General features: G+C 37.5%; 1 protein-coding gene across 2 annotated transcripts in view; it reads left to right on the forward strand.

Moving 5' to 3' along the window:
• itga1 (integrin, alpha 1) overlaps positions 1-12609 on the forward strand; it is a 113548-nt gene that overhangs the window by 36872 nt on the left and 64067 nt on the right. For both annotated transcript variants that reach the window (XM_056466382.1, XM_056466384.1), the window contains exon 2: positions 2811-2931. In XM_056466382.1, the coding sequence (XP_056322357.1) occupies positions 2811-2931 (121 nt within the window). The remainder of the gene's footprint in view (positions 1-2810; positions 2932-12609) is intronic.

The following is a 12609-nucleotide window of genomic DNA, read 5'->3' on the forward strand; positions in this document are numbered from 1 at the left end:
CTTATAAAAGTATTTTTGCATAATAGGTCCCCAATTAATAGTTGAGCATATTTATAGTACTAACGTCCACAACTACTACAGTACTAAATAACTATGACCATTTTAGTGCTTCTTAGTTTTGCTTGATTCATTGTATAATTTTTGTATTGTTTTTAATGTGACTATTTTAACATCTGTCCAGAAACAATAAATGAAATATAGCCTATTAATAAACACTATTAATGTGTTCTCCCTGCGTTCGTGTGGGTTTCCTCCGGGTGCTCCGGTTTCCCCCACAGCCCAAAGACATGTGGTACAGGTGAATTGGGTATGCTAAGTTGTCCGTAGTGTATGAGTATGTGTGTGGATGTTTCCCAGAGATGGGTTGCAGCTGGAAGGGCATCCGCTGCGTAAAAAATATGCTGGATAAGTTGGCGGTTCATTCCGCTGTGGCGACCCCGGATAAATAAAGGGACTAAGCCAAAAGAAAATGAATGAATGAATGAATGAACTATGAGGGAGAACACTTAATAAGTAAGTTAATAATAATAATAAAATAATTATTCAATAATTAAAATTGATGTAAAGTGTTCAATTAATCATATCATAATTAATTATTATCATAATCATATCATAATTAATCATTAATGATATAGGTCATATCGCCCAGCCCTAGTAGAAACCCAGTATACATCTTTACTATAAATGATGCTCTAGTAGAGCCATGATCCATGAGTCTGGGCATCTTCCCCATTTGTGATCAATGCAAAGGGCCTCTTTGGCTGGTGGCCATCCGAATCACCTAATTGAGCAAATATTTTCTCTAGCAAGCTGTAACGAGTCGAAATCAATCAAGTCTATTGAGAGAATGGAAGAAACAATCCCATTGACCATTAGCAGGAATCCAGCAGAAATGACTGAACTTGAGTGTAGGGATGTTTTTAAGGCGTCTCTTTCCATGTTTTCCCAAGGTTTTAGAGCTATGTGTGTTTGCAGAAGTGATGTGTGTGTATAATTTGTAGTCTAAGAGAAGCACAAGCTCCAAGTGTGTCCTGTATTAAACCTCAGCAGGAACTCATGGTTTTTCCTCTCGTTACACATTACAAACACCCAGTTCATTAAGAGAGGAGTCAGTCCTCCCGCTTTAGAGGATGGGCTGTTTGTCTGTGAGGAGATGGAGGAAACCAGCTGTCCGGGTGCCTTTGGCTCTCGGTGCCTTTGTTTACAGAGCCAGTAGATTGCAGAGGAAATTCTTTCTGTTTATCTAACTTGCAAATCCGACCCAAAACAGAACAGCCGTTCCTCAGGATGAGACAGAGCCATGGTCTGGCATATCTCTTCTTTTTCATCTTCTTCTTATTGTGGTTGCTCTTCCTTAGTGTATTTTTGTCTATGGCGTATTCTGCTGTCTTCTTCTAACAGTACTTTCTTTTCCAAACCACTCTCAAATCAGCTTCAGCTCAATGTTTTATCAGCTTTAAATTGTTCTCCACCTACTTAAAGGGATAGCTCACCCAAAAATAAATATTTACTCATTATTTACTCACTCTCAAGAGTTTCTTTCTTCTGTTAAACACAAAAGAAAATATTTTGAAGAATGTTATTGACTTTCATAGTTGGAAAAACAAATACTATGGAAGTCAATGGTTACAGGTTTTCAACTTTCTTCAAAATATCTTCTTTTGTGCTTCATACAAGTGAAGGGTGAGTAAATAATGACGGAATTTTAATTTTGGGGTGAATTACCCTTTTAATTTCTCTTAATCTTCAACAAAAAAACATTGGTTGTGTCCAGATTGCTGAGGAAATTCAGTCTGCTTATCTAAACCTAAAATCACAGTTCCTCAGGCCAAGAATGACCCATGGATCGGCATCTCGAATCAACATGTCCTTCATCTTCATCTTGTTTTTACAAAGTAGACTTGTCACAGAGTGGTGTGTGTGTATAAATAGTCTGCAGTCTGGTCTTTCAGACAGTCATACAAATCCTCCTCAAACTCAACGGAAAACTGGGTTTGGATGTTTGGCTGGAAATTGTAATTACTATTGAGTGGGCATTCGCATGAGGTTTCCTCCATTTGCAGTGATTCCAATGTGCCTTGAATATTAGCTCAGAATATGACATCCAACAGACCTATAAGGAAATACAACAATTTCTCTGTTTTTCTCTGTCTCTTGGTCTTCTCACCCAGATCCAGCGTCCTCTTCTACACCACTGTGATTTGTTAATCTTCACAATTCCCTTCCAAATCCTGGAATTGAATAAATCATGTCTGGAATCCCGTTGCACACAACATGTGAAAAGGCTTTCTGTGGCCCCTGCACAATGAAGCATTTAAACACTATATTTAGGTCTCCTTTTATATACAGTACTAAAAGGCAGACTCCAGTCGTCTTCATGAAGAGGACATTGTCCCGGAAGGTCAGGGAGGCTGCTCCGCATTGCTCTGTGAAATTCTTTCGGCCTACTATGCGTGTATTGCTCCCTGTAGAATTTGCATGTTTCATTCCCACACAACTAGGCATGTCAAGTGGGAGCAGTGTCTCTCGCTCCCAAAACAAAAACCAAAAAAGAAAAAGAAAAACATGGGAAATGTAAAGTTTAGTGTTTATTTATTGATGTACTTTCAAATTCATTATAAATATTTAGGTCAATAAACAAATGAATAATTGCAATATCTTGGCAATGGACCAAATTTGAATTTAGAGTTCGACTCCCAAATCAAAATCAACTCAGTTACTGAATAAAAACTGTTGGAATTGATTAAAATGAAATGAATGACTAAACGTTTTGTTTATGTTGTTTTATTTATTGCAACTTTTCTTTATAGCGCTGCTGCCATGGCTGTCATGTTTCAATGTGGACGAGAAGAACAAGATGTCATTCAGTGGACCAGTGGAGGACATGTTCGGATACACCGTCCAGCAATTTGAGAACAGTGAGGGAAAGTGGTACGTTTAGTATTTATACACAGCTCAAAATGTGCTCAGTCTTACGGTTTTGGTATATAAAGTATTTTTAATGAACTTTCAGATTTGAAAGTTGGATAGTATTCCCTTAATGTTTGAATTGAGAATGCTCGCATTTCAAAGTCAAACCAACAACAATGATGTCACTGTAATATTTGAATACTTAATTTTGTCAAGAATTTCTTTACATACTGAATTATGATTGGTGTTTGCGTTCTTGTATTTGTGCAAAAGTCAGCTTTCAGACGTAAAAACTCCATTCGTTTTCTCCATATAATAATAATATTTAATAAACATTTAAAGACAGACCTGTTGTGAACTCTAAGGTTGTTATTTGATTGTTTTGATGCTTTGATTCATCCAATCTGTTCACATTAAAGGGACGGTTCAACCAAAATTTCTGTCATTATATTTCTCACCCTTTACTTGTTTCAAACCTGTTTGATTTTCTTATTTTAAAGTAAGCTGAAAACCTCTAATCATTGAATTCCATAGTATTTTTTTTTTTTTTGGAATAGAAATCAATGGTTAAATGCTTTTAGCTTTCTCCAAAATATCTTATTTTGAGTACAGCAGAACAAAGAAATTCATAACAGTTTGCAACCACTTTAGGGAGAGTAAATAGTGAGTAAATTGTAATTTTTGGGTGAACTATCCCTTTAAATGGACTTAATTGTTTTACAAATGTGTTTAGGGGAAGCTACATTACCCATGATGCTGTGGAGAAATTACACCAATCAGGGATCAGCAGTAATAAGCACAGTGTGGCAAAATATATATTTAGTTTCACCCACTCGCATGAAGCACAGCGAATGTCATAATCAAGAATACTTAAATATTTGCATGTATACAGTATGTATATTTTGCATTAAACTTACCAACTTTAAATAATTTTAGAAAATTCTCTGTATAGTTTTACTGTGCGTTCACACTGAAGGCGGCGAGAGCATCAAACTTCGCTCTGGCCACCCTGGCTACAACACTTCTGCCTTCACAACTTCGCCGGCGTTAGCGTCAAGATTCGCTACACTGATCTCGTATTTAAAGGGGCCGTTGCAGCATACCAGCAAATCAGTTACATTCCCGCTTAAAAACATGCTTTCTAGCATGAAAATTTGGTGTGGTGTGGCTTTGCTCTACTTATACAGTATGTGTCCATATGTCTGAAATATTCTGAAGCAGCGACAGCAATAGTCAAACGCTTGGGAACAAGTGTGGTCAGAAGCAAAGTTTACAGGACTGTGTTCTCTGGACTCCTCTCAAGCGGTGAACTTCTAGATTCTGATTGCTTGCTGCCAAATATAGATATTTACATTAGATGTCGTATAACCCTGTTGTTGTCTATTGGAAGGAATGCGTCAAAACATTTTAGTACAGGGTAGCACTCCTTTGAAATGCAGTGGAGGACTGGCCATCCAGAGCCAGAGATATATGCATATATCTATGATCGGGAGTTTTCCCAGTGGTCAGTATGCAAATGTTTTTTTAGATGACAAAAATTATAATTTTACATCCCTTTTCTACATTGATGGATAAGTGATCGCACAGACATTACAGACAAAAAGCGTGTGTTTGAGTGCATGGAAATGTATTATCCTCCCTCCCTGTTAAATTTGATCTAATCCGTGTACTGAAACAAAGCCCCTCTTCTGCTTTCACTTTTAATGCTAACGGGAACGATTTGTTTGTGAATGAATCTCCGTTATGAACTACTCATTCACTTATCTGACAATAATACAAGTTTCTAGCACCGCAGCATCTTGTTGTCATATTTCATTTATAATCTGTTTGATTATTTTATTCAACAAAACTAGCATAAGCTGAGTATTTAGTGCAAGTTGGTGCTACTTTGCCTTATGGTGAATCCAGTGACTGTATTATCAGTAATAACGTTGTTTGTTTAGCACAAAAGTTCGTAACATACAAAAACATAAAAAATGAAATCTTACCTATGAAAATGTTCTGCCTTTATGCTTTGTTTTCTTTGTTTGCTCGTTACTACACCCGTACACAGCGCTAAAGTCCAGCATCTTCACATTGGCTTTGGTCTTAACTAGTGTGGCTGAATGACTTTTGTCCTGGGAGCCCTGTACAAATGTGGCGGCGCTATTGATGCATGCTCAGGGTCCGTATGCGATATCTAGTGTAGACCTGTATATCTATGGCTGCCGAACCGCGTCATAGCTCATTTCAACTCTCCTCGATGTCCACACCATCAAAGAAGCGCCACTCCTATCACCGCTGGCTCCCATTGAAAATGAATTACTTCCAGCTACTTTGACGCTCTCGCTGCTTTCGGTGTGAACGCACAGTTACATTTAATTGTGACATTTGCAAAGTACAGTCTACTTCTACTACTTTTTTTCTAATTTTTATATACTTTTTTGCTGTATATTAAAATTTTCAACATTGCGATTTACCTCATGGTTTCATACATGGCTTATAAGTCTTTTTAAAAATCCCTATTGGAAAAATAATGAAAAATATACTTTCCGAACCAGTGCTGCTAAAAAAATGCAGCAAAAAATAGACATGACTGAGTGTCATGACAAAAGGTTTTATTGTAGAATTTTATTTACAAGCCTAATATGAACCATTGTCATGATAAATCTATGAGCACCCTGCACATACTGTATAGTCTGCTTTTGTAATAGCTCAAATATAGACTTCAATTTATGGTACTCAGGCCTGCTAAGTCCATTAAGCATATAAATAAATGGAAAGGATTCCCTCCTCTATGAAACAGTTCCCCTCAGTGAAATCTCAGTGAATTCAGACATCTGTAGCCCCTTAAAACCAGTCCAGCGGCACGTTTCAGGTTAACCCACTACCTCCAGAGAAACACCTCAGCTGCTGTGAAAACCCCAGGACAGCTTAACATAAACCTCTCACAGGTGGCCTGGACTGACTTGTAAACCTTGCCAATGATCCGCTCAGGGTCGTTAGATGATGTGACAGACTTTGGATAAATTTTAGTGTTTTTCTGAGGATCTCTGAAGAACTAAACAAGTCTTTCAATAAGAGTCAGAAATTAGATGTGCACATTCCACTAGGACACTTTTTACTGTACAGTGCAATTCAGTTAGGCTCACTTTTGGGGGCTTTTCCAATGTGTTTCGTACCTAGTACATCATGCTTTATCACCGTAAGGTTCCAAGCAAGCTGTACTGTAATATGTATTCACAACACTGATCACTGATTGGACTAAGAGAATCATCACTACCAGCATCACAATACCATTGTCATTGGATTTTCACTAAACTCAGCAACCACTCGCATCCATTGCATGTTTTGTGGGTTTGTTTGTCTTGAGTGTTTGTTTATGTTGCGTTTACAATGAGCTCACAACCATAGTGATATTCCCTCCCACTTTAAAATGCAAACTGATCCAAAGCGACCCAAGCTATGTCAATTCGTACTGTACAACACAGTGACTAAAGTGTTTAAAAGTGTTTAAAATATTCATATGAATTAGGAAAAATTCTTTAAAAATTATAAATACTGACTTTAAACTTGCATACTTTTTTCTTCCAAAATAATTAATGGCTAGGCTGGTTGGCTGGTTTTAGCTGGTTGACCAGCCTGGTTTTAGAGGGATTTTGGCCATTTCCAGGCTGATTTCCAGCCATTCCCAGCCTGGTCTTAGCTGGTCAGGCAGGAAAATGACCAGCTAAAACCAGCTTGACCAGCCAAAACCAACTATGTCCAGCTTAAACCAGGCTGGTCAAGCTGGTTTTAGCTGGATTTTGCTGGTCATTTTCCAGCTTGACCAGCTAAGACCAGGCTGGAAATGGCTGGAAACCAGCCTGGAAATGGCCAAAACCCCTCTAAAACCAGGCTGGTCAACCAGCTAAAACCAGCCAACCAGCCCAAGCTGGTTTAAGCTGGATGTTTCAGCAGGGCTGTGATGTACATGACATTTAGGGATGAACCAATATGCAAATTTAGGCATATACTGATTATTGATAACTTAATATTTATAAGCTAATTAAATCTTGATACCATGGTATATACAATGTAAACAAAAGCAATAGACAGATTTTATTTCAAAACCAGGAAACTGCAAACAGACATCTAGATCTTTATTTTCCCCAAATCATTTATCTACCAATTACAATTCTGCAGTTTAAAATAAAATCAGTTGTATGATGTGTTTGTTTGAGGCGTTACAAATAGAGATGTCCCGATCAGATTTTTTTGCCCTTGAGTCAGAGTCATCTACCGATACCGAAACCCGATCCGATACTTCTACAATACATAAAAAAAGAATAAAGAAGAGCGAAGAAACAGATCCAGGATGTTCCTTATTTTTTATTTATTTCAACTTATTTTAACATTCAACAACTATGTTAAGAAACAGAACACTTCTGTGATGTAGATTGAACAATCAAGTAATAAATAACATCAATTCTGCACTTTTGGATTTTAGTGAAACAGTACATATAAGAGAAATCTAATATAAATACAAATAACACCTCAACTTAAAATACCCAGCAGGCAATGCCAAGTTTAGATATCTCACAGTTTGCTATGGCAATGTTGTCCTCATCAACTTTATAATACCTCCAGACAAAAGACATACTCGCGCTTTCTGCTTCAAGCTGCTTCCGTGTTCTACTTTGCTGATATTTAATCAATAGCGTCTCTGCAACAAAGTGGTGTCATGCTGCATGTGTTGCTGTTTCTGTGAGAAGTCAAGAAAGAGGTCTTACTCTGTGTCACCGCATAACTATAGATGTGTTAAAAAATATACATACATAAATATACAGTTGAAGTCAGAATTATTAGCCCCCTGAATTATTAGACCACCTGTTTATTTTTTTCCCCAATTTCTGTTTCACGGAGATAATTTTTTTTAACACATTTCTAAACATAATAGTTTTAATAACTCATTTCTCATAACTGATTTATTTTATCTTTGCCATGATGACAGTAAATAATATTTTACTAGATATTTATCAGGACACTTCTATACTGCTTAAAGTGACATTTAAAGGCTTAACTAAGTTAATTAGGTTAACTAGGCAGGTTAAGGTAATTAGGCAAGTTATTGTATATATATGGTTTGTTCTGTGGACTATCGAAAAAAAATTTGCTTAAAGGGGCTAAAAATTTTGACCTTAAAATGGCTCTTAAAAAAATTAAAACTGCTTTTATTCTAGCCGAAATAAAACAAATAAGACTTTCTAATAAGAAAAAATACTATCAGACATACTGTGAAAATTTCCTTGCTCTGTTAAATATCATTTGGAAAATATTTAAAAAAATAAATAAAATTCTAAGGGGGGGGGGGGGGGGGCTAATAGTTCTGACTTCAACTGTGTATGTACACACATATATATATATATATATATATATATATATATATATATATATATATATATATAATATATATATATATATATATATATATATTCATGGGTGACGCGGTGGTGCAGTGAAGGTCGCTGGTTCGAGCCTCGGCTCTGTGTGGAGTTTGCGTGTTCTCCCCGTGTTTGCGTGAGTTTCCTCAGGGTGCTCCGGTTTCCCCCACAAGTCCAAAGACATGTGATATAAGTGCATTGGGTCTGCTAAACTTGACCGTAGTGTATGTGTGTGAACGAGTGTGTATGGATGTTTCCCATTGATGGGTTGCAGCTGGAAGGGCATCCGCTGCGTAAAACATTTGCTGATAAGTTGGCGGTTCATTCCGCTGTGGCGACCCCTGATTAATAACGGGACTAACCTGAAAGAAAATGAATGAATGAATGAATATATATTCGAGTCCTGATTGGGAGGTAGCGTCCGATTCTGATTGAGTCTAAAACCGCATGAATGGGCCCAATTTCGATCGCGTGATTTCAATCACGTGATCGAAATCAAGTGAGATGTCAATCCAGGAACTTGTCCTACTTGGTGAAATCAGGTTGGCGTTACAAACGCGATTTGTCTAGCAATAAATTGTTAACCTTAACGGATGCAGTGTGTACATTTATTTTTAAACAGCCATGTCAGAAGATTTATCCCATTGACATACTCTGGAAAGACAACGCAAAGATTCATCAGACGCAAACTGTGAAAGAAGGCGCATGATTTGACCACCAGTTGACCTGAACTCTATTGAAAGAAGTTGTGTTGGAGCATAAAGCGGACGCCTCAGGGTCAGAGAGTGGAGCGGCACCCTTTATCAATACAAGATCTGACCAAAAATGAAAGAACTCTTAAAGGAAGTAAGCTTTGTGACATTGCAAAAAAAAAAGCCATGATAAATAGATGCCATAATTAAAGCTAAAGATAATCACTATCTGATTCTTGAGAGAACAACTCTGTAAAATCTACTCTTCTAATAGATGTTCAGTGGAGATCAGGTCAATTGCTGGTCAATTCATGTATGAAAATTAGGGCTTTTTCCATTTGAATAAATGAATGTGCAATGAATCTTTGGCATTGTCATCCTGGAAGACTATATACTCATAGGAGACCAACATTTTATTTATTGGTTATTGGTTAAAAGCTTGTTAAAAAGTTCAAAGAATTGTCGCCAAACTAGAAACATTAAACACTGTAATGAAGATTTGGTCATAGGTTGAATCTCAATTCACCTACATACAGTACATCCTAAAATTATGTACTGTTTTCCTCATTATGCTGTTGGTTAGTAACATGCATCTTGTCATCTACATTTCTTTCATATTTAAAGGGATAGTTCACCCAAACTATCATTTACTCACCCTTCAGTTGATTCAAATATTTATGAATTTCTTTATTCCGTTGAACATAAAAGAAGATATTTTGAAGAAAGCTGGAAGATTGACTTCCATAGTATTTGTTTCTTCATGCAGGTAAGTGATTACAGGTTTTTAGCTTTCTTCAGAATATCTTCTTTTGTGTACAACATGAAGAAAGAAACTCATAAAGGTTTGGAAACCCTTGAAGGTGAGCAAATAATGAGTCATTTATTAGTTTTGGGTGAAATATCCCTTTGATATGTTATATATTGGAGAACCATATTGGAGATGCAGCAGCACATAAATCTGCTAATCATGGGTTTGTCATGAAATCTCCTCAGGTGTTTTCATAATTATGAATTCAGAAATGAATGACCAAACACAGATGAAATATAACATGTAAATGTGAATTATATATGTTCCAATAGGTTGGATATTATTGAACAATAATTCAGACATCTTTACCAAAGCCTCTACACTTAACCATTCAGTCCCACTCATCCGCCATATTTGTAGTTTGTTAAAACTTTTTGTGCATGTTTGTAGTTCTAATCAAATTCACATCTAATGTGCAATGTTTTGTGGGCAATATTAGCTATATTAGAGTACCCAGATAGCATACGAATGTGGGCCACTTTAGGCAGTTTTTTCGGCGCCCAGACAAAATGAATGTGAGCCTGAAGTGGCCCACCTGTACAATGGCAAAAGGGGGCCAAAGATTGCAATTTATATATGGGCCATTTAAGGCAAAGATTTGGCAAAATGGAAAATATGCCCTAAGTGATGGAGGACAAATGTGGGCCACAGTTAGCAAAAATGTGGCATAGTCATTTAAGGGTAATCTGGGTCTAAACCAAAAGTGGCTTACATGTGTTAGTGCAAATGTGGCCCAGTTATTATATATGGGTACATTTTGGCACATATTTGGCACAGTTTGGCTAATGTGGTTGTGAGCCTCTAATGGCCCTGATTAGATATGGCAAATATGGGCGAGTATCTCTGGCTAAAGATGGTGTGAGCTCAAAGCAGCTGATGTAAGATGTGGCAAGTATGGTACTGTTATCCTAAAATTTATGATAGGTCACTTTTGGTAAAGTACAGTGATCATTTGAGAATTATAGGGGTCAAACCATAGCTCTTTGACCCGACAGACATGGGTAGTAATATGGCTGATATGTGGTATTGCTTTGGCTTATTCGTGGCCCAGATCTGGCAAACAGGAGCGGACCACCCTAGAGCCATCATTCAGTTCCGTATGTGGTCCGGATGAATGTGTAGGCCAGATCTGGGCCAGAATAAAAGCAAACTGTGGCCCAGAATAGGATCAGTTCTGGTTCATTTGGTTGAATTTTGGCTGATATGTAGTATTGCTTTGGCTTTTTCGTGGGCCAGATCTGACAAACAGGACCAGACCGCTCTAGAGCCATCATTCCATTCAGTATGTGGTCCGGATGTAAGTGCCGGGTGTGGGCCGGATCTGGGTCAGAATGAAAGCAAACTGTGGCCCAGAATAGGGTTAGTTCTGGTTCATTTGGTTAAATTCTGACTGATATGTGGTATTGCTATGGGTTAATTGTGGCCCAGATCTGGCAAACATGAGTGGAGCATCCAAGAGCCATCATTCAATGCGGTATGTCTGGTGTGGGCCGGATTTGAGCCACATGAATTTTTCTAGCTGGGTAAGCACGGATCTGCAGTTTGAATTTCTACTAGAAATAGCTGACCACATGGGTAACTTTCTCAAATACTCATTTTAACATACTACGATTTGTCTGATCTCACAAGAAAAAAGTGTTTTACACATTGTCAGTTTAGTGGCTAATTCATATGAATTCATACGATTTCAGTCGTATTAAAATGTACGATTTTAAAAAGAGGCGTGGCACCAAACCCGTGAGATTGCGTTGGATGAGTCACATATTAATTATATTTTAGAGTATTTAGGAATGATAGTTTGCAAATAGCAATGCAGCAATTAAATTTTTAATATTTTCCTACTTGTTTTCAAATAAACCATTTGTTTTAAATCACTGATTCATATGCTTTTTTAATTTACTTAAAAAATTCATAATTCATATTAGGGGTGGGCGGTACACCGGTGTCATAGTCATCACCGGTGTGACATTGCGCCACGACATGGATTTTCTAATACCGTCAATACCATAATAAATCAATTATGCGCCTTGAACGGCTGCATTTACATCAATAATAGCTAATTCTAAATAATAAGGCATTCAATTTTCTTCAAACGTTCAGTTGTGGTCTGAATACATGTCCTTATACTACAGGGCTCGAAATTGCAACCATTTTGGTTGCATAAGCGCCCGAAATTTAATCTATGCACCCTCATAATATATTTGGGAGCATTTGTGTGTCTGAATATAATGGTTGTAGTGCAATCTGATTTGATTTTCTCTAAAAATTTGCTGAATCGCTCTACCCTGCTGCAGTATTGGTTTATATTAGCTGTCAGTCACTCAACGCTTCCCGCTGTCAGATAACAGGGAGCTTTTGTTACTGCAGAAAATGCAAACGGCTGAAGAGTGAAAAGTGCACAGGTTTGCAAACCTCACCTAAAGTTATAATAATAATAATGGCACAGATGACAACAATCATGACATGAGGTAAATGTTGATCCGCCAGCTGAGATCAATCGAGTGTTTTCGGAGAAGGTGCCCGAATCTCGATGCGTTGCATTCACCGCGTGTTCAGCGCAAATGTCCGCTAAATATAAAATCTAACACTGTACACATCATCGCCAAAGAAACTCACCTTTACTAAGTTTACACTGAAACTACGGCTCATAACAAAGAGCGGAATTGACGCTGGTGGTCATCAGCGAGAATCCTGCTCTGTCTGCTCATAAATTGGTGCGGCTGACTCGCCTGCTTTATTCCACCAACACAGAGAAATAAAGATCAGCTCATAACGAGACTGAGCATTTACAATGACC

This window comes from Danio aesculapii, chromosome 10 (assembly GCF_903798145.1).
Source record: "Danio aesculapii chromosome 10, fDanAes4.1, whole genome shotgun sequence".
NCBI classification, from domain to species: Eukaryota; Metazoa; Chordata; class Actinopteri; order Cypriniformes; family Danionidae; genus Danio; species Danio aesculapii.